The sequence below is a fragment of the Acipenser ruthenus genome, chromosome 6 (assembly GCF_902713425.1).
Source record: "Acipenser ruthenus chromosome 6, fAciRut3.2 maternal haplotype, whole genome shotgun sequence".
In the NCBI taxonomy this organism is placed as follows: Eukaryota; Metazoa; Chordata; class Actinopteri; order Acipenseriformes; family Acipenseridae; genus Acipenser; species Acipenser ruthenus.
Window position 1 is genome coordinate 68,527,054 of NC_081194.1, and position 22,554 is coordinate 68,549,607.

The 22,554-nt window shown below is 39.7% G+C and overlaps 2 protein-coding genes across 2 annotated transcripts; both read left to right on the forward strand.

The window, feature by feature from the left end:
• The first annotated feature begins 6,857 nt into the window (after nucleotides 1-6,857).
• On the forward strand, nucleotides 6,858-8,041 carry LOC131737391 (cysteine-rich venom protein Cau1-like). Its single transcript, XM_059025943.1, has 4 exons — nucleotides 6,858-7,023; nucleotides 7,255-7,349; nucleotides 7,561-7,649; nucleotides 7,828-8,041. The coding sequence occupies exons 1-4, from the start codon at nucleotides 6,862-6,864 to the stop codon at nucleotides 7,953-7,955; spliced, it is 474 nt and encodes a 157-aa protein (XP_058881926.1). The 5' UTR covers nucleotides 6,858-6,861; the 3' UTR covers nucleotides 7,956-8,041.
• A 9,094-nt stretch (nucleotides 8,042-17,135) lies between these two features.
• Nucleotides 17,136-22,219, forward strand: LOC131737407 (cysteine-rich venom protein Cau1-like). The gene is made up of 5 exons (XM_059025967.1): nucleotides 17,136-17,259; nucleotides 20,956-21,128; nucleotides 21,360-21,454; nucleotides 21,666-21,754; nucleotides 21,980-22,219. Exons 1-5 carry the CDS (start codon nucleotides 17,136-17,138, stop codon nucleotides 22,105-22,107), a joined length of 609 nt encoding a protein of 202 aa, XP_058881950.1. The 3' UTR covers nucleotides 22,108-22,219.
• The last annotated feature ends 335 nt before the right edge of the window (nucleotides 22,220-22,554 follow it).

Below are 22,554 nucleotides of genomic sequence, written 5' to 3' on the forward strand. Positions count from 1 at the left end.
TCTGTAGGCTAGTACAAGAGTCTTGAACTGGATGCAAGCGGTGATCGGGAGCCAGTGGAGCGAGCGGAGTAGTGGAGTAGCGTGGGCGAAGCGAGGCAGAGAGAACACTAGGCGGGCAGCAGAGTTCTGGATGAGCTGGAGCGGACGGGTGGCGGACGCAGGGAGGCCAGCCAGGAGGGAGTTGCAGTAGTCTAGGCGGGAGAGTACCAGGGCCTGGACCAGGAGCTGGGTAGCATAGTTGGTGAGGAAGGGTCGGATTCTTTGGATGTTGCTCAGGAAGAATCGGCAAGTGCGTGCCAGAGTGGAGATGTGCTGGGAATAAGAGAGGCAGGGGTCCAGGGTGACTCCAAGGTTCTTAGCTGAGGAAGAGGGAGAGAGTGTGGTAGATTCCAGAGGAACAGAGATGGAGAGATCAGAGGAGGGGGAGGAGGAGGGAAAGAAAAGGAGGTCAGATTTAGAGAGGTTGAGTTTGAGGTGATGCGAGTGCATCCAGGAGGAAATAGCAGACAGACAGGTAGAGATACGGGAGGAGATGGTGGAGTCAGAGGTGGGGAAGGAGAGGAAAATCTGAGCATCATCAGCATAGAAATGGTATGAGAAACCATAGGATGCGATGAGGGGGCCCAGGGAGCGGGTGTAGAGAGAGAACAGGAGAGGACCCAAGACTGACCCTTGGGGGACTCCAGTTAAGAGAGGGTGAGGTGTGGAGGTTGCTCCACGCCAGGTTACCTGGTAAGTGCGGTTGGAGAGGTAGGAGGAGAACCAGGCCAGAGCAGTGCCAGAGATCCCCAGGTCAGCAAGAGATGATAGTAGAATAGAGTGATCAACAGTGTCAAAGGCAGCAGAGAGGTCGAGGAGAATTAGGACAGAGGAGAGAGAGGCAGCTCGGGCACATTTAAGTGAGTTGGTGACAGACAGGAGGGCGGTTTCAGTAGAGTGAGCAGAGCGGAAGCCAGATTGGAGAGGGTCAAGCAGAGAGTGGTTGGACAGGAAAGCAGAGAGCTGGCGGTGTACAGTCCGCTCGAGGGTTTTGGAGAGGAAGGGTAGGAGGGAGACAGGACGGTAGCTCTGGAGGGAGGTGGGGTCGAGGGTAGGTTTTTTGAGGAGGGGAGTGATCGAGGCTTTTTTGAAGGCAGAGGGGAAAATACCAGAAAGTAGAGAGGTGTTGAGGAGGGAGGAGATGAAGGGGAGTAGAGCAGGAGCAGCAGCTTGAAAGAGGTGAGTGGGGAGGGGGTCCAAGGCACACGTGGTGGGTTTGTGACCCTGGAGCAGGGAGGAGAGGTCAGAGTCTGAGAGGGGCAAGAAGGTGGAGAAGGAGGGTGAGTTAGTAGGGGTTGCAGTGGGTGAAGGAGTTGGAGCGGGAGGGGGTGCGGGGGAGGGAGATATATATATATATATATATATATATATATATATATATATATATATATATATATATATATATATATATATATATACACATATACACAGTGTGTATAGAAAGTCTACACCCCCCTTGAACTTTTTTCACATTTTGTTGTGTCAGTGCCTCAGAGTTTCATGCATTTAAATGAGGATTTTTTTCCACTTATCTACACACCATACTCCACACTGTTAAGGGGAAAAAAGTTTTTATTGAGAAAAAAATGATATATTAAAAATACAAAACTGAAAGATCATAATTGGAGAAGTCTCCACCCCCCCTGAGTTAATACTTGGTGGAACTTCTGTCCCAGTTTCAGCTTTCTTGCAGAGGGCTGCAGGACTTCCTCAAGGACTTCTCTGTACTTTGCTCCATTCATTTTCCCTTCTATACTGACAAGTGCCCCAGTCCCTGCCGATGAGAAACATCCCTATAACATGATGCTGCCACCACCATGCTTCACAGTAGGGATGGTGTTCTTTGGGTGATGCGCTGTGTTGGGTTTGCGCCAAACATAACGCTTTGCATTTAGGCCAAAAAGTTCAATTTTAGTCAGACCACAAAACTTTTTGCCACATGGCTACAGAATCTCCTTAGTGTTTTTTTGCATACTTCAAAACGGGATTCAAGGTGGGCTTTCTTGAGTAATGGCTTCCGTCTTGCCACCCTACCATACAGGCCAGATTTGTGGAGTGCTTGGGATATTGTTGTCACATGCACATTTTGACCAGTCTTGGCCATAAAAGCATGTAGCTCTTGCAAAGTTGCTATTGGCCTCATGGTAGCCTCTCTGATCAGTCTCCTTCTTGCTCGGTCATCCAGTTTGGAGGGACGGCCTGAACTAGGCAAGGTCTTGGTGGTGCCATACACCTTCCACTTCTTAATAATCGTCTTGACCGTGCTCCAAGGGATATTCAAGGCCTTTGATATTTTTTATACCCATCTCCTGATCTGTGCCTTTCAACAACTTTGTCCCGGAGTTCTTTTGAAAGCGCCTTGGTGCTCATGGTTAAGTCTTTGCTTTGAAATGCACTACCCAGAAGAGGGAAGCTACAGGAACTGCAGAATTTATCCTGAAATCATGTAAATCACTACAGTTTAACACAGGTGGAGGCCACTTAACTTGGTGTGTGATTTTGAAGGCAATTGGTTACACCTGAGCTAATTTAGGATTGCTATTTCAGTTTTTATTTTTAATTAATTTTCTACAAATTTCTAGAATATTTTTTTCACTTGGAAGTTGTGGGGTAGGATGTGTAGATAAATGAAAAAAATAACTATTTTAATGCATTTTAATTCCAGGCTATAAGGCAACAAAAGGTGAACATTTTGAAAGGGGGTGTAGACTTTCTATAGGCACTGTATACCTGATTAGTGGGCTGGATTATTGGACTGAATGAGAACCCGAACCCGGTAAAAACTACCCTTTTCTGTACCTGAACCACGAGACTGCCAGTGATTGTTTGTTTTGTTACTTTTACATATTGAAGAATTACGTTCTGTTTATTTTTCTTTTTGATTTAAGAAGTATGATGTAAAGCATTAAAACCAAATATTCCTGCGGTTAACCGGAAGCTGGTTCCACCACAGGGGGACAAGGGAAGAGAACAAGTCAGCCAGTAGAGGATGAACGGAGAGGGCGAGAGGGAATATAAGGACAGTATGATGAATTTCTTGCCCAGGTTCATTCTCACCCCTTGGCTAATTCTCGCGAGGGGACGCGAATTAGCCCAAGCTAAAATTCGCGTGGGTGAGAATTAGCCTAGGTTAGCCAGGGGTGAGCATTAGGCTGCGATTACTGTCGCGAAATTCGGAGTGCTCTCGTTGGTTACTAGTGATGACGTTAGAACATTTACAATTGTTACAAATGACCAGAGAGAGAAAAATACTTGTCTCTTTCTTGCTAGCCTGTAATTATAATTTACAACAAAGCTGTGTGCAGTGACAGTGCAGATTAGACAAAAACAAGTTGATTATACGATTATCACCTGGATTGCGCCAGCTACCTACACAATCCGTGCGATGCCCGCCCAAGCATTATGGCAGAACTGCACCTGCCTGGGTTATGGATTGCAATAATATTTTGAGAGTCCTGTTTATGCACATGCAATAATGATCCAAAAATGGGATGTCCATTTTGTGTAGTTTGCGAATCTCAACTATTTTTACTAAGAGATATAAGTCTAAAATATGATACACTTGGCTTTATTTCGGGGAAAGGTGTTTTTTTTTTTTTATATATATAGAAAAGCCAGCCTCAATGGAGTACTACTATATAGGGCTGTGGCTGGCATGTTTTTATTATTGGATACCGTTGTGTGAAACACATTACCTCAAAACAGTCTTTATTTATTGTAGGATATATGTACACATACTATATAAAATGTGGAATTACCTTGGGGCAATATGTTCTTCAGTGTGTCTGCTGTGCTGTTTTGCCCGTCCCTTGGCTCTGGCTATAATATTTGGCACCCCCTGTATTTCAAGGGTTATCACAAAATAAAGCCAGCGAGTCCAAATGATTCCATTTGCTTGTTCTTAAAACCGAAGGATTTGATCTGCATGTTCCTAACACTGATGTGCTCGTTCTTTGGGCTGGACTCTCTTTTTGCAGAAAGGAATTACTTTACAATAACTGTTTATCCATTACACCTTACATCAGCAATTCAAAACACAATATTACTGTACAAAAACAAAACAAACAAAACACACCCAGGTATATTACTATTGCCACATAATAATTGATCAACCAAAGCACAGATTTATTTTGGGTGTTGCCCTTCAACAAATTAAAATTAACAAAGTGAGCTGGGAGAGGTGGACTGAAGTAATGCAACATATAATACTTTAATGACTAGTTTGTCTTTATGCAAAACATGTGGGCTACATTATAGCCTGTGGCAGAATCTATGTTTTGTTCAAAACTAAAAGAAGTACAACCAGATAAACATATAATATGTTGGAAAGACATTATTTGTCTCTGTTTTGAGGGGCACTACATTAGTGAAATGTTAGTGCTGATCACCAATGTTACTCTTGGTCAACATTAAATGGATTTGAAGGTTTTACTATTTCCAATAGAAAATATGCATTTGGAGTCTGTTAATTTTATTAGAAACTGCTTAAATCATTGTTTAAATACACAACAGTCATTACCGTAGCATGTTGTCATTACTGTAACTGTAATGTGATTACCGTGACTGGGCTTGTTTTTATATATAAAACTGCAGTAGTATTAGCAGGAGTGACTTCTGTACTAATAAGGTTCTGAGGGGTTTATGTTTTAAAAATTCAGTGCAAATGTATGTTTTTGATAAAAAGAAAGGTTAGATACAGCAGTGTGGAGTAGTGGTTAGGGCTCTGGACTCTTGACCAGAGGGTTGTGGGTTCAATCCCTGGTGAGGGGACACTGCTGTTGTACCCTTGAGCAAGGTACTTCACCTAGATTGTCCCAGTAAAAACCCAACTGTATAAATGGGTAATTGTATGTGAAATAATGTATAATGTGATATCTTGTAACAATTGTAAGTCGCCCTGGATAAGGGTGTCTGCTAAGAAATAAATAATAATAATAATAATAATCAAAAAGTGTTAATTTCTAAAGTTTAATTGCATTGGTCAAGAAATATAATTCTGACTGATAGATGATATAGAAGAATGTTTTGTTGTTATTTTGCATTATACAGTAATTTAACTGTTTTAAGAGAGGATGTGTGTTATTAAAAATACATAGTAGTTCAGCTAACGTTACGTTGTGCAGCTACACAACGTAACGTTAACATTGGCAATAGCACTCAAGCACTGAACACCCAGCAAGTGCCAGCCCACTTGAACTTGTTAAGGTGAAACAGTGAAAATGACATGTTTACTTGATCTGTCTTCAGAGCCAGTACATGGATTTGACGGAATTTGGCAATGGATGGGACTTGCACTAAAAAGCATTATGCACCACAATAAAAGTTTATGCTTTAACAAATAAAACATTTTATTTATTTTTTTTAAGTACTGAATGACTTGTTCAGGAATGTTTGTCAGATCACACTGACCATATCATAGGAAAAAGTTGCCCACCCATTGTTACTCCCAATTGCACCTTTTTTTAGCCTCGTATACATACAGTTTGTAACCTCAGATGATTTAGACCACAGATTCCTTTCAAAATGACTGACTAAATAGGTCCACCACAGTGTTTAAAAAATAATAGAACTACTATTCATCTATCATTTATAAAAAGTCAGATGTTTTGGACATTTGTTCAACAGGTCATCTAATATATATATATATATATTTACATAAGGACCGTAAAGCGATTACATTTTTTTATTTTTTTTTATTGCGATTAATCTTGAGATTAAAAATTTTAATCTCAGTTAACCTTGGTTGTAATCGCATATTTCATTGGTACGATTACTGCATCCATTTAATTTTGTTTTATTGCTATTATTATTATTATTATTTTTATTATCATCATCATCCAAAAAACATCCCTGCATAAAAACCCTGTTTCCTATTTCTGGATTCTGAATCCTATTTGTTGGTCCTTCTTTATAATTAGCAAAGGGCCCAGTTGTACTAACAAGATCAAAAAATAGGCCACGTTTTACTTAACATTTTAAAACTAGTAAATAAACAATTACCATAATGAACATTAACGTAATATTTTGCTTAAAACATATATTTTCTTTTGTATTTGTTATGCTCTCATTAGTATCCAATAGTAGATTCAGTGTCCCTCAGTTCTGGCAGATTCTACTGTACTTGCTGAAGCGGTTTTCTCCCACTGCTAATTAAAACATGTTGCCACTAGCCACCTAGTTAACAATTTCATCCCGAGGGCTACAGTGAAACTTACTGTCTTTAGTGAAGACCGTGTGAGTACATTAATTATTGTAGGTAGTAATTCATAGTTAGTTAATCACCACAGGCTTTAACCCCCAACTCCACATACCAGCCAGCATTTTTGTAAATAACAACAAATGAAATGAACAACAAAATAAACATTTTATTTGTGTCATCATTGCCAAGGTGACAGTGCCAGTTTCTCAACACACAGTACTGTAGTCGCTCAGTAACCAGGTGCAAACAGGTGATTGATCGATCTGTAGGAGTGTTACAAAGGTGCCTTTGTTAAAAATAAATAAAAAATAAACAATCTAAATTTATAAGTGTTTATTTGTTAGGAAAATAAAATGTAAGTCTAATATTTTATTCACAAGTCCTTGAGTGCTTTGCTACATAATGCAGTTCTGTGACTAATTTTATATTCAAACAATGACTACACTCATTCAATCCTGGCATGCACTGGAGTGTATCAAAATGGTGCAGCGGGAAATGAATTACTGTATGTTAAGAGGGACAGAGGAGTGGGATAAATTTGCGTTAACAAAAAAAAAATCTCCAAAAAAATGTACGCATTAATCGCTGAAGTTAACTGCGATTAATTGACAGCCCTCATTTATATGTTTTTAAACTTCACAGCTAGCGGGTGTGGTGAGAATCTTTACATGTCCTCCAGTGCAGATTCCTGGGATATGGCAGTCCAGGCCTGGTATGATGAAGTCAAAGATTTTAAGTATGGAGTTGGATCAACAAATGGTGCTGTTGTTGGGCATTACACCCAGGTAAAACTACTAACTATAACCTCACTAGTTTAGGTTAGCATTTATCTTATTTTGCAGCCATTATTTATCTCCAATGTCACATCAAATTTCTCAAAGACGAATCTATGATAATAATAATAAAAAGTACTGTCCCGAACTACATTGATAGCCACCAATGCATTTTAGTCAAAGACATGTGTGTTTTTCTGTTTTAAAAGTTCCTGCTGTGAATGATTTTCAATTCCCTTTTAGGTTGTGTGGTACAGGTCTAACAAGGTTGGCTGTGCAGTTGCTCATTGCCCTGGTTCTAAATATGAGTATTTTTATGTATGCCAGTACTGCCCTCCGTAAGTTTTTTTTTTTAAATATATATAATTTAAACTGAAGCAAAATTCTAAGCATTATAAAGGCTTCTTAAACAAACAGTACACATTTTTGGGATAGAACGAATACTTCTTTTGCACTGTTACAAAGTTTAAGTATCTATAAGTAACAATTCTTTACAAATGTAGGCATTCAATGCACATACTGATCTGTTTTGTATCTTACACTGTACAGAGGAAACGACCAGAATTTATTACCCACACCCTACAAAGCTGGTCCATCATGCGGTGACTGCCCAAATGCTTGTGAAGATAAGCTCTGCAGTAAGTATAGAAGCGATTACTTTATGGTATTAAAAACTAAATTGGTTTTATTGGTTCAGAACAACTAAAATCATTGTAGATGCTAATTTATGTGCTATGTTCCAGAACATGTAATTCAGTTATGCAAATAACACTCTTATACAAGTATATAACTGTTTTTTTTCCTCTTTCTTAAAAGCAAACCCATGTTCCTACTCAGACATGTATTCCAACTGTCCTACTCTGAAAGGGACTTTTGGATGTGGCCACCCATCGGTTTTGGCTTGGTGTCCTGCTTCATGCAAGTGTACAAATGAAATCAAATGAACTGCTCCCTGGAACTTTACATGCATGTAACATCAATACAATTTATTGATTAAACTGTACTGATACTTTTAACCTAATGATCTAACAAACACTATATATATATATATATATATATATATATATATATATATATATATATATATGAATATATATATATATATATATATATATATATATATATATATATATATATATATATATATGCATATATATATGCATATATGCTGTAAGTGTACATTTCAATTAAAATCATGCAACTAAAAAAGGTGTCAAGTCTTATTTTTTGTCTACTCTTCCTTTGCTGGCTTTCAACCTCACAATTCTAGTGTTGTAAATATTAGGTGGTGATCATTAATACAATATTTAGTGCATTTCTGAACAACTGTCACTATTTGCAGAGCAAATGGGATACATTAGCATGTTAGCAGTTTTTTCAAAGGCAATGTATAAATATTAAAGAAATCCATCATATAAAAATGAACGGCTGTGAATGTACTAGTGTAACAGATTACACTGTTGCAAAACAAAGTGCTATAGTTAAAACATATTTTAGACAAACAAATAAATGCAGTGTTGCCTTTAGTGCCTCACTTACCTCGTAGATAGAAAATAAAATGTAAAAACAGCGTATTTGGCATAAGTGTATTTATTTCTGGTGTTTTATGTCTTTTGCATCTGTGGTAAGCACATTCAGAGTAGTTTAGAATGTGTTTATTACAAGCAAGATCACTTGTAGATGATGCATCCTGTTTTCCAGATAAGCTCTATGACAGCCATAACAAGCTCTATGACAGACACAGCAGGCATTTAAAGTTCCAAACAGCCATATTGTATTCTGCACACTGTGGCTACTGGGTAAAATTCCCTTTCTAAAATCACTGCAGTATTGTAAAATACTCTACCCATAATAATGATTGTACTTAATAAAAAAATATAGTAAATAAATATTTTCCCTGAAATGTGTCAAGGTATGAAGGTTTTTGGACTTGGAGCAGAAAGCAATTAATAATTCATATGTAATAAATAATAAAGATACAAGCATTCAAGCTTGCAATAAATAACAGCATGCTCTGATGAATTAGCAGACACAATTGTCTTACTACTGTTTGAAGTTATGGATGAAATATCTACTCATCCCAACAAATCTATGTCATTATAAATAACCATAAATCTAAAAGTGGTGAGTTATTGACAGAGCTGTAAGGCAGCATTATTTGCATGGGACTAAAAACCAGGCGTCCTCAGAGTTGGTCAAACGCAGAGGATGTCTAGTAACCTCCCAGCATGGATTCGTTTTTATTAAGAAAAGTCAGTAAATTCAAAATGAAATGCGATGTTGTGGCCAGAGAAGGCACTTTTGTGCATGATTTGTAAACATTGAACCGGATATAAATAACTTATTTAGTTGAACCTTCTTTTCCAAAGGCTAGAATAACCGTTTTGTTCTTTGAGTGATATGTATTTACATACATATCTTCAAATACACCGTTCAAAGCATCCATTTAAGAGTTGCACAATCATAGCGTTACCCCGGAAATGCTATATCAATTCTAACATAACACTGACATGGTCGATTCGCACAGGAGTAAAAAGACACAGGACGCTTAAGTTTGAAATTTTATAGAAGGTCCTGATGTCCTGTAAAATTTTATCTGGGATAAAAAAGTAATGGACAGTTTGCACAGGTCTACATTTCATCGATGTCTGTATGTGAATCCACCTGTTTATGTGCGTCTGATCATGGACTGTTTAAAAAAAAACACAGTAAGTTTGTTAGTGGAGGCATAGGAGTGAGAGGAGCCAGAGGCTTTGTGAGGCGCTGCGGAGCAAGTATTGAGAAGTACTTGAAATAAAAAATAAATAAAACATTCTGGCATCTATTCAAGAATGCCTAGGGGTCGGTTTTTCAAAACTTTGATAAAACGATTTCCGTATTTGATTGGGATTATATTGTAACGACACTGGGTCTGCTGTACCAGCGTTCAGGAAGGTTCTGTGACCCAAGGTAAACAGTCCAATGCAGCAGGTGTTCGGAGGACGTCAGAATCACCACCAATTAGGGGCTTGGCTTGCCGCACGAGTGGTACCCAGTTGCAACATTGTTGGCACAAACCAAGGGACGAAATGTTGCAACCATCGGGGGATTGAGAGCGGGAAGCCTGGTCTGCTTGGGATTGATGGCTGATGCATTGGGGTTGTGTCCTGGATGCGTGGATATGTAGTGGGTTGCTGCTTCTGCTGCCTGGCTGCTGCTCAGATGGAGAGACAAGCTGGAGTGAGAAAATGAATGCAGAAGACAGAACCACGGAGAGCTGAAGTGAAGTGGGACTACAGCAAAAAGAAACCAGACTACACTTAGTGCATTTTATTTTACTTTCTTTTCTTTTTTTTATTATTCATCACAGTCTGAGTAGCACTCGGTTGCTCAGTTGTAATTGTACCACTGGCTTGTAAAGCAGCACGCTAATACCAGCCCGGTGTAAGAACATAAGAACGTTTACAAATGAGAGGAGGCCATTCAGCCCACCTTGCTCGTTTGGTTGTTAGTAGCTTATTGATCCCAGAATCTCATCAAGCAGCTTCTTGAAGGACCCCAGGGTGTCAGCTTCAACAACATTACTGGGGAGTTGGTTCCAGACCCTCACAATTCTCTGTGTAAAAAAGTGCCTCCTATTTTCTGTTCTGAATGCCCCTTTATCTAATCTCCATTTGTGACCCCTGATCCTTGTTTCTTTTTTCAGGTCAAAAAAGTCCCCTGGGTCGACATTGTCTATACCTTTTAGGATTTTGAATGTTTGAATCAGATCGCCGTGTAGTCTTCTTTGTTCAAGACTGAATAGATTTAATTGTTTTAGCCTGTCTGCATACGACATGCCTTTTAAACCCGGGATAATTCTGGTTGCTCTTCTTTGCACTCTTTCTAGAGCAGCAATATCCTTTTTGTAACGAGGTGACCAGAACTGAACACAATATTCTAGGTGAGGTCTTACTAATGCATTGTAAAGTTTTAACATTACTTCCCTTGATTTAAATTCAGCTCTTCTCACAATATATCCAAACATCTTGTTGGCCTGTTGTATAGCTTCCCCACATTGTCTAGATGAAGACATTTTTATTGCCTGCATGCAATACTTTACACGTTTCTCTATTAAATGTCATTTGCCATGTGTCTGCCCAGTTCTGAATGCTGTCTAGATCAATTTGAATGACCTTTGCTGCTGCAACAGTGTTTGCCACTCCTCCTATTTTTGTGTCGTCTGCAAATTTAACAAGTTTGCTTACTATACCAGAATCTAAATTATTAATATAGATTAGGAATAGCAGAGGACCTAATACTGATCCCTGTGGTACACCACTGGTTACCTTGCTCCATTTTGAAGTTTCTCCTCTAATCAGTACTTTCTGTTAACCACTCCCTAATGTAGAGTCCTGACTTAATACAGTGGGAATTCGAGAACCTGCAAATCCTGAGTGAGCATCCTTCATTTACACGCAATGCTACAGTATTGTGAAATCGGGTTTTTCACACACTCTGGGTGTTATTTTCAAAAGAGATCTGCTGTGAATTGAGAATTTACTAAATCTGCAAAAAACACGGCGGGACTCTATCCAGTTTGGTTAATTCGTTATTCTGACAGTTTCTTTTGGTGGAATGCCTAATGATCTAAGAGTCTGTGTCCATTTTCTAAAGACGAAAGTGGTGGATAATGTAAACTTCCACCAGTTAGCTTTCTGCCTGCTTCAGCACGGTCAATACGACTATCCGCCAGTAAAAAAACAGAGTGATAGCAAGTCAGACCGAGTCTCCCTGGCAACATGGATTCTAAGTTAGAAGCAGCTGTTTGTGTGTCCCTATGTGTATATGTGTGTATAACTATCCCAAGCTGAAATACAATCCCATTGCAATACACACAACACAATTCACTTTACCTCAAGCCGATCTGAAGACGTAGCCACAAATTGTCAAACTATAGGCTACTTTGGAAAATTACAAAATCAAACAAATAAACAAACAAACAAACAAACAAAAACTCAATGTGACGATGCACATTTTGGCCAGCTTCTTATTTGCATTCCAGCTTCTTATTCGCTAATATGCACAAATGTAACTAAAATTGAATAAGTAACTGGGCCCTGGGGTATTTCAGGGGATAAAATCACCTCAGACTGCTTATTTTAAAGTTAATACAATCACAGGGCAACCCCTGTACCTCATCCATATGTATATTTTTCCGGGTGCAGCCTGAGCCCCACCTCCGTCACTCACCGGAGCACTTCTCGTAGGGAAGCCAGGGCCAGCTGGAAGGTCCTCTCATGGACCAGCAGGTTGTCTAGATAGACTAGACACTCCGTTGGGGACACCCTGGCCAACACCTTCTCCATAAGCCATTCCAACATTGCGAGGGTGTTGCAAAGTCCAAACGGCATCGCGGTAAATTGCCATAGCCCGTGGCCGGTGGAGAAGGCAGTCTTGAGTCAGGCAGAGGGGGACAAAGCTACCTCCCAGTAATCGCTTTGGAGGTTGAGAGGAGAACCATTTGGACCCGGACACCAGATCCAGGGACTCATCTACATGGGGATGAGTGGACAAGGTGTGTCCGGCCCACATCCTCCAAAGTAGTAGCAAAGCTGGACCAATAAGCAAATAACGGCTCCTACAGATGGACCTGTTGCTCCGGGCAAAGTCCCTCACAGTTCGGACGTCAAACTGTGGTCACTGTGGCAGCAGCAGGGTGCAGGGGCTTGCGTCTGGGACGAGATCGTGGGTGCAGTGATGTCAATCCTCGGGGCGGCCACGGCCCCGTGGAGGGAGCTCGATGACGTTGGCGCTGGAAGAAGATGAGAGGGAGGAGGGGGGTTGGTGTTTCTGAGCTTGCCTGGGCCAGTGGAGGGCTGAGTTCCCCCACTCCAGCGGCTCCATCCCGGTGTTGGCATTGTTGGCTGGTGCAATGTCTCGGTTCTGAGATATAATTGCCCACCTGGGTAGCGCAGGAAGTCCAGGCCCAGTATGCAGGGTTCCTGGACCACTGCTACCCAGACAGGGTGGTATACTGTCCGTCCAGCCACTTCAGTGGTGAGGTTGTCCTGCAGCACTTCCCCCTCCAATGCAGCTGCCAGCTGTCCAGCCTTCTCGGTAGTGAGTGCCGCCATTCTGAACTTGATGTGGTAAGTATTTTGTATTGAAAACATTTAAAAAGAAAATGCAAAATGTCCCATCATAATAAATGTGCATTTATAATGAACATACGTATAAAAATAGCATGATGGGTGCTGGAATGTTGATTTATAAGATGCATTCTTTGTTTCATTTGATGCAAATTGAGTTAAACTGCATTTACTATGGTGTAATGACATAGTTTGTTGTGTAATGTCATATTACTAATTGTTAGGGCTTTTGATTTGTTTATGATTTAGAAAGTCCTCCAGTCCATAAGTGCAGACCGAAGGATATCAAGGATCTGGAAAGATTCTGTATGGAGGAATGGTCTAAGATCCCTCCCAATGTGTTCTCATATATATATATATATATATATATATATATATATATATATATATATATATATATATATATATTATTTATTTCTTAGCAGACGCCCTTATCCAGGGCGACTTACAATCGTAAGCAAAAACATTTCAAGCGTTACAATACAAGTAATACAATAAGAGCAAGAAATACAATAACTTTTGTTCAAGTAAAGTACAGCAGGTAATAGTGATAGTTACATCAGGATATGATTAAATAGTGATAGTTACATCAGGATGTGATTAAATACAAAGTACTACAGGTTAAAAACTTGGCAGATTACAGTATTCTGAAGTACAGGATTAAATGCAGTAAAATAGGGGCTGATAAGAGCAAAATAAAGCACATTTACATGAAGGGTGATAGTGTCCCAGGATACAAACAGAGGAGTTCTACAGGTGCTCTTTGAAGAGGTGGGTCTTAAGGAGGCGCCGGAATGTGGTCAGGGACTGGGCAGTCCTGACATCTGTAGGAAGGTCATTCCACCACTGCGGAGCAAGGGTGGAGAAGGAGCGGGCTTTGGAGGCAGGGGAGCGTAGCGGTGGTAGAGCTAGTCTTCTAGTGCAGGCGGAGCGGAGAGGTCGAGTGGGGGTGTAGGGAGAGATGAGGGTCTGGAGGTAGCTGGGTGCAGACTGGTCAAGGCATCTGTAGGCTAGTACAAGAGTCTTGAACTGGATGCAAGCGGTGATCGGGAGCCAGTGGAGCGAGCGGAGTAGTGGAGTAGCGTGGGCGAAGCGAGGCAGAGAGAACACTAGGCGGGCAGCAGAGTTCTGGATGAGCTGGAGCGGACGGGTGGCGGACGCAGGGAGGCCAGCCAGGAGGGAGTTGCAGTAGTCTAGGCGGGAGAGTACCAGGGCCTGGACCAGGAGCTGGGTAGCATAGTTGGTGAGGAAGGGTCGGATTCTTTGGATGTTGCTCAGGAAGAATCGGCAAGTGCGTGCCAGAGTGGAGATGTGCTGGGAATAAGAGAGGCAGGGGTCCAGGGTGACTCCAAGGTTCTTAGCTGAGGAAGAGGGAGAGAGTGTGGTAGATTCCAGAGGAACAGAGATGGAGAGATCAGAGGAGGGGGAGGAGGAGGGAAAGAAAAGGAGGTCAGATTTAGAGAGGTTGAGTTTGAGGTGATGCGAGTGCATCCAGGAGGAAATAGCAGACAGACAGGTAGAGATACGGGAGGAGATGGTGGAGTCAGAGGTGGGGAAGGAGAGGAAAATCTGAGCATCATCAGCATAGAAATGGTATGAGAAACCATAGGATGCGATGAGGGGGCCCAGGGAGCGGGTGTAGAGAGAGAACAGGAGAGGACCCAAGACTGACCCTTGGGGGACTCCAGTTAAGAGAGGGTGAGGTGTGGAGGTTGCTCCACGCCAGGTTACCTGGTAAGTGCGGTTGGAGAGGTAGGAGGAGAACCAGGCCAGAGCAGTGCCAGAGATCCCCAGGTCAGCAAGAGATGATAGTAGAATAGAGTGATCAACAGTGTCAAAGGCAGCAGAGAGGTCGAGGAGAATTAGGACAGAGGAGAGAGAGGCAGCTCGGGCACATTTAAGTGAGTTGGTGACAGACAGGAGGGCGGTTTCAGTAGAGTGAGCAGAGCGGAAGCCAGATTGGAGAGGGTCAAGCAGAGAGTGGTTGGACAGGAAAGCAGAGAGCTGGCGGTGTACAGTCCGCTCGAGGGTTTTGGAGAGGAAGGGTAGGAGGGAGACAGGACGGTAGCTCTGGAGGGAGGTGGGGTCGAGGGTAGGTTTTTTGAGGAGGGGAGTGATCGAGGCTTTTTTGAAGGCAGAGGGGAAAATACCAGAAAGTAGAGAGGTGTTGAGGAGGGAGGAGATGAAGGGGAGTAGAGCAGGAGCAGCAGCTTGAAAGAGGTGAGTGGGGAGGGGGTCCAAGGCACACGTGGTGGGTTTGTGACCCTGGAGCAGGGAGGAGAGGTCAGAGTCTGAGAGGGGCAAGAAGGTGGAGAAGGAGGGTGAGTTAGTAGGGGTTGCAGTGGGTGAAGGAGTTGGAGCGGGAGGGGGTGCGGGGGAGGGAGATATATATATATATATATATATATATATATATATATATATATATATATATATATATATACACATATACACAGTGTGTATAGAAAGTCTACACCCCCCTTGAACTTTTTTCACATTTTGTTGTGTCAGTGCCTCAGAGTTTCATGCATTTAAATGAGGATTTTTTTCCACTTATCTACACACCATACTCCACACTGTTAAGGGGAAAAAAGTTTTTATTGAGAAAAAAATGATATATTAAAAATACAAAACTGAAAGATCATAATTGGAGAAGTCTCCACCCCCCCTGAGTTAATACTTGGTGGAACTTCTGTCCCAGTTTCAGCTTTCTTGCAGAGGGCTGCAGGACTTCCTCAAGGACTTCTCTGTACTTTGCTCCATTCATTTTCCCTTCTATACTGACAAGTGCCCCAGTCCCTGCCGATGAGAAACATCCCTATAACATGATGCTGCCACCACCATGCTTCACAGTAGGGATGGTGTTCTTTGGGTGATGCGCTGTGTTGGGTTTGCGCCAAACATAACGCTTTGCATTTAGGCCAAAAAGTTCAATTTTAGTCAGACCACAAAACTTTTTGCCACATGGCTACAGAATCTCCTTAGTGTTTTTTTGCATACTTCAAAACGGGATTCAAGGTGGGCTTTCTTGAGTAATGGCTTCCGTCTTGCCACCCTACCATACAGGCCAGATTTGTGGAGTGCTTGGGATATTGTTGTCACATGCACATTTTGACCAGTCTTGGCCATAAAAGCATGTAGCTCTTGCAAAGTTGCTATTGGCCTCATGGTAGCCTCTCTGATCAGTCTCCTTCTTGCTCGGTCATCCAGTTTGGAGGGACGGCCTGAACTAGGCAAGGTCTTGGTGGTGCCATACACCTTCCACTTCTTAATAATCGTCTTGACCGTGCTCCAAGGGATATTCAAGGCCTTTGATATTTTTTATACCCATCTCCTGATCTGTGCCTTTCAACAACTTTGTCCCGGAGTTCTTTTGAAAGCGCCTTGGTGCTCATGGTTAAGTCTTTGCTTTGAAATGCACTACCCAGAAGAGGGAAGCTACAGGAACTGCAGAATTTATCCTGAAATCATGTAAATCACTACAGTTTAACACAGGTGGAGGCCACTTAACTTGGTGTGTGATTTTGAAGGCAATTGGTTACACCTGAGCTAATTTAGGATTGCTATTTCAGTTTTTATTTTTAATTAATTTTCTACAAATTTCTAGAATATTTTTTTCACTTGGAAGTTGTGGGGTAGGATGTGTAGATAAATGAAAAAAATAACTATTTTAATGCATTTTAATTCCAGGCTATAAGGCAACAAAAGGTGAACATTTTGAAAGGGGGTGTAGACTTTCTATAGGCACTGTATACCTGATTAGTGGGCTGGATTATTGGACTGAATGAGAACCCGAACCCGGTAAAAACTACCCTTTTCTGTACCTGAACCACGAGACTGCCAGTGATTGTTTGTTTTGTTACTTTTACATATTGAAGAATTACGTTCTGTTTATTTTTCTTTTTGATTTAAGAAGTATGATGTAAAGCATTAAAACCAAATATTCCTGCGGTTAACCGGAAGCTGGTTCCACCACAGGGGGACAAGGGAAGAGAACAAGTCAGCCAGTAGAGGATGAACGGAGAGGGCAAGAGGGAATATAAGGACAGTATGATGAATTTCTTGCCCAGGTTCATTCTCACCCCTTGGCTAATTCTCGCGAGGGGACGCGAATTAGCCCAAGCTAAAATTCGCGTGGGTGAGAATTAGCCTAGGTTAGCCAGGGGTGAGCATTAGGCTGCGATTACTGTCGCGAAATTCGGAGTGCTCTCGTTGGTTACTAGTGATGACGTTAGAACATTTACAATTGTTACAAATGACCAGAGAGAGAAAAATACTTGTCTCTTTCTTGCTAGCCTGTAATTATAATTTACAACAAAGCTGTGTGCAGTGACAGTGCAGATTAGACAAAAACAAGTTGATTATACGATTATCACCTGGATTGCGCCAGCTACCTACACAATCCGTGCGATGCCCGCCCAAGCATTATGGCAGAACTGCACCTGCCTGGGTTATGGATTGCAATAATATTTTGAGAGTCCTGTTTATGCACATGCAATAATGATCCAAAAATGGGATGTCCATTTTGTGTAGTTTGCGAATCTCAACTATTTTTACTAAGAGATATAAGTCTAAAATATGATACACTTGGCTTTATTTCGGGGAAAGGTGTTTTTTTTTTTTTATATATATAGAAAAGCCAGCCTCAATGGAGTACTACTATATAGGGCTGTGGCTGGCATGTTTTTATTATTGGATACCGTTGTGTGAAACACATTACCTCAAAACAGTCTTTATTTATTGTAGGATATATGTACACATACTATATAAAATGTGGAATTACCTTGGGGCAATATGTTCTTCAGTGTGTCTGCTGTGCTGTTTTGCCCGTCCCTTGGCTCTGGCTATAATATTTGGCACCCCCTGTATTTCAAGGGTTATCACAAAATAAAGCCAGCGAGTCCAAATGATTCCATTTGCTTGTTCTTAAAACCGAAGGATTTGATCTGCATGTTCCTAACACTGATGTGCTCGTTCTTTGGGCTGGACTCTCTTTTTGCAGAAAGGAATTACTTTACAATAACTGTTTATCCATTACACCTTACATCAGCAATTCAAAACACAATATTACTGTACAAAAACAAAACAAACAAAACACACCCAGGTATATTACTATTGCCACATAATAATTGATCAACCAAAGCACAGATTTATTTTGGGTGTTGCCCTTCAACAAATTAAAATTAACAAAGTGAGCTGGGAGAGGTGGACTGAAGTAATGCAACATATAATACTTTAATGACTAGTTTGTCTTTATGCAAAACATGTGGGCTACATTATAGCCTGTGGCAGAATCTATGTTTTGTTCAAAACTAAAAGAAGTACAACCAGATAAACATATAATATGTTGGAAAGACATTATTTGTCTCTGTTTTGAGGGGCACTACATTAGTGAAATGTTAGTGCTGATCACCAATGTTACTCTTGGTCAACATTAAATGGATTTGAAGGTTTTACTATTTCCAATAGAAAATATGCATTTGGAGTCTGTTAATTTTATTAGAAACTGCTTAAATCATTGTTTAAATACACAACAGTCATTACCGTAGCATGTTGTCATTACTGTAACTGTAATGTGATTACCGTGACTGGGCTTGTTTTTATATATAAAACTGCAGTAGTATTAGCAGGAGTGACTTCTGTACTAATAAGGTTCTGAGGGGTTTATGTTTTAAAAATTCAGTGCAAATGTATGTTTTTGATAAAAAGAAAGGTTAGATACAGCAGTGTGGAGTAGTGGTTAGGGCTCTGGACTCTTGACCAGAGGGTTGTGGGTTCAATCCCTGGTGAGGGGACACTGCTGTTGTACCCTTGAGCAAGGTACTTCACCTAGATTGTCCCAGTAAAAACCCAACTGTATAAATGGGTAATTGTATGTGAAATAATGTATAATGTGATATCTTGTAACAATTGTAAGTCGCCCTGGATAAGGGTGTCTGCTAAGAAATAAATAATAATAATAATAATAATCAAAAAGTGTTAATTTCTAAAGTTTAATTGCATTGGTCAAGAAATATAATTCTGACTGATAGATGATATAGAAGAATGTTTTGTTGTTATTTTGCATTATACAGTAATTTAACTGTTTTAAGAGAGGATGTGTGTTATTAAAAATACATAGTAGTTCAGCTAACGTTACGTTGTGCAGCTACACAACGTAACGTTAACATTGGCAATAGCACTCAAGCACTGAACACCCAGCAAGTGCCAGCCCACTTGAACTTGTTAAGGTGAAACAGTGAAAATGACATGTTTACTTGATCTGTCTTCAGAGCCAGTACATGGATTTGACGGAATTTGGCAATGGATGGGACTTGCACTAAAAAGCATTATGCACCACAATAAAAGTTTATGCTTTAACAAATAAAACATTTTATTTATTTTTTTTAAGTACTGAATGACTTGTTCAGGAATGTTTGTCAGATCACACTGACCATATCATAGGAAAAAGTTGCCCACCCATTGTTACTCCCAATTGCACCTTTTTTTAGCCTCGTATACATACAGTTTGTAACCTCAGATGATTTAGACCACAGATTCCTTTCAAAATGACTGACTAAATAGGTCCACCACAGTGTTTAAAAAATAATAGAACTACTATTCATCTATCATTTATAAAAAGTCAGATGTTTTGGACATTTGTTCAACAGGTCATCTAATATATATATATATATATTTACATAAGGACCGTAAAGCGATTACATTTTTTTATTTTTTTTTATTGCGATTAATCTTGAGATTAAAAATTTTAATCTCAGTTAACCTTGGTTGTAATCGCATATTTCATTGGTACGATTACTGCATCCATTTAATTTTGTTTTATTGCTATTATTATTATTATTATTTTTATTATCATCATCATCCAAAAAACATCCCTGCATAAAAACCCTGTTTCCTATTTCTGGATTCTGAATCCTATTTGTTGGTCCTTCTTTATAATTAGCAAAGGGCCCAGTTGTACTAACAGGATCAAAAAATAGGCCACGTTTTACTTAACATTTTAAAACTAGTAAATAAACAATTACCATAATGAACATTAACGTAATATTTTACTTAAAACATATATTTTCTTTTGTATTTGTTATGCTCTCATTAGTATCCAATAGTAGATTCAGTGTCCCTCAGTTCTGGCAGATTCTACTGTACTTGCTGAAGCGGTTTTCTCCCACTGCTAATTAAAACATGTTGCCACTAGCCACCTAGTTAACAATTTCATCCCGAGGGCTACAGTGAAACTTACTGTCTTTAGTGAAGACCGTGTGAGTACATTAATTATTGTAGGTAGTAATTCATAGTTAGTTAATCACCACAGGCTTTAACCCCCAACTCCACATACCAGCCAGCATTTTTGTAAATAACAACAAATGAAATGAACAACAAAATAAACATTTTATTTGTGTCATCATTGCCAAGGTGACAGTGCCAGTTTCTCAACACACAGTACTGTAGTCGCTCAGTAACCAGGTGCAAACAGGTGATTGATCGATCTGTAGGAGTGTTACAAAGGTGCCTTTGTTAAAAATAAATAAAAAATAAACAATCTAAATTTATAAGTGTTTATTTGTTAGGAAAATAAAATGTAAGTCTAATATTTTATTCACAAGTCCTTGAGTGCTTTGCTACATAATGCAGTTCTGTGACTAATTTTATATTCAAACAATGACTACACTCATTCAATCCTGGCATGCACTGGAGTGTATCAAAATGGTGCAGCGGGAAATGAATTACTGTATGTTAAGAGGGACAGAGGAGTGGGATAAATTTGCGTTAACAAAAAAAAAATCTCCAAAAAAATGTACGCATTAATCGCTGAAGTTAACTGCTTAATTGACAGCCCTCATTTATATGTTTTTAAACTTCACAGCTAGCGGGTGTGGTGAGAATCTTTACATGTCCTCCAGTGCAGATTCCTGGGATATGGCAGTCCAGGCCTGGTATGATGAAGTCAAAGATTTTAAGTATGGAGTTGGATCAACAAATGGTGCTGTTGTTGGGCATTACACCCAGGTAAAACTACTAACTATAACCTCACTAGTTTAGGTTAGCATTTATCTTATTTTGCAGCCATTATTTATCTCCAATGTCACATCAAATTTCTCAAAGACGAATCTATGATAATAATAATAAAAAGTACTGTCCCGAACTACATTGATAGCCACCAATGCATTTTAGTCAAAGACATGTGTGTTTTTCTGTTTTAAAAGTTCCTGCTGTGAATGATTTTCAATTCCCTTTTAGGTTGTGTGGTACAGGTCTAACAAGGTTGGCTGTGCAGTTGCTCATTGCCCTGGTTCTAAATATGAGTATTTTTATGTATGCCAGTACTGCCCTCCGTAAGTTTTTTTTTTTTAATATATATAATTTAAACTGAAGCAAAATTCTAAGCATTATAAAGGCTTCTTAAACAAACAGTACACATTTTTGGGATAGAACGAATACTTCTTTTGCACTGTTACAAAGTTTAAGTATCTATAAGTAACAATTCTTTACAAATGTAGGCATTCAATGCACATACTGATCTGTTTTGTATCTTACACTGTACAGAGGAAACGACCAGAATTTATTACCCACACCCTACAAAGCTGGTCCATCATGCGGTGACTGCCCAAATGCTTGTGAAGATAAGCTCTGCAGTAAGTATAGAAGCGATTACTTTATGGTATTAAAAACTAAATTGGTTTTATTGGTTCAGAACAACTAAAATCATTGTAGATGCTAATTTATGTGCTATGTTCCAGAACATGTAATTCAGTTATGCAAATAACACTCTTAAGACTGATGCCAATGAAAATACCTGTTGCAGCATATATGCATATGCATACAAGTATATAACTGTTTTTTTTCCTCTTTCTTAAAAGCAAACCCATGTTCTTACTCAGACATGTATTCCAACTGTCCTGCTCTGAAAGGGACTTTTGGATGTGGCCACCCATCGGTTTTGGCTTGGTGTCCTGCTTCATGCAAGTGTACAAATGAAATCAAATGAACTGCTCCCTGGAACTTTACTTGCATGTAACATCAATACAATTTATTGATTAAACTGTACTGATACTTTTAACCTAATGATCTAGCAAACACTATATATATATATATATATATATATATATATATATATATATATATATATATATATATATATATATATATATGCATATATATGCATATATGCTGTAAGTGTACATTTCAATTAAAATCATGCAACTAAAAAAGGTGTCAAGTCTTATTTTTTGTCTACTCTTCCTTTGCTGGCTTTCAACCTCACAATTCTAGTGTTGTAAATATTAGGTGGTGATCATTAATACAATATTTAGTGCATTTCTGAACAACTGTCACTATTTGCAGAGCAAATGGGATACATTAGCATGTTAGCAGTTTTTTCAAAGGCAATGTATAAATATTAAAGAAATCCATCATATAAAAATGAACGGCTGTG

Bases quoted from the DNA above. Each gene is read 5' to 3' on its own strand.
- LOC131737391 (XM_059025943.1), top strand. From the start codon at position 6,862: ATGTTTTTAAACTTCACAGCTAGCGGGTGTGGTGAGAATCTTTACATG. The intron at 7,024-7,254 runs GTAAAACTACTA...ATTCCCTTTTAG, and splicing joins TTGTTGGGCATTACACCCAG to GTTGTGTGGTACAGGTCTAA. The intron at 7,650-7,827 runs GTAAGTATAGAA...CTTTCTTAAAAG, and splicing joins TTGTGAAGATAAGCTCTGCA to CAAACCCATGTTCCTACTCA.
- LOC131737407 (XM_059025967.1), top strand. From the start codon at position 17,136: ATGAACGGAGAGGGCAAGAGGGAATATAAGGACAGTATGATGAATTTC. The intron at 21,455-21,665 runs GTAAGTTTTTTT...TACACTGTACAG, and splicing joins GTATGCCAGTACTGCCCTCC to AGGAAACGACCAGAATTTAT. The intron at 21,755-21,979 runs GTAAGTATAGAA...CTTTCTTAAAAG, and splicing joins TTGTGAAGATAAGCTCTGCA to CAAACCCATGTTCTTACTCA.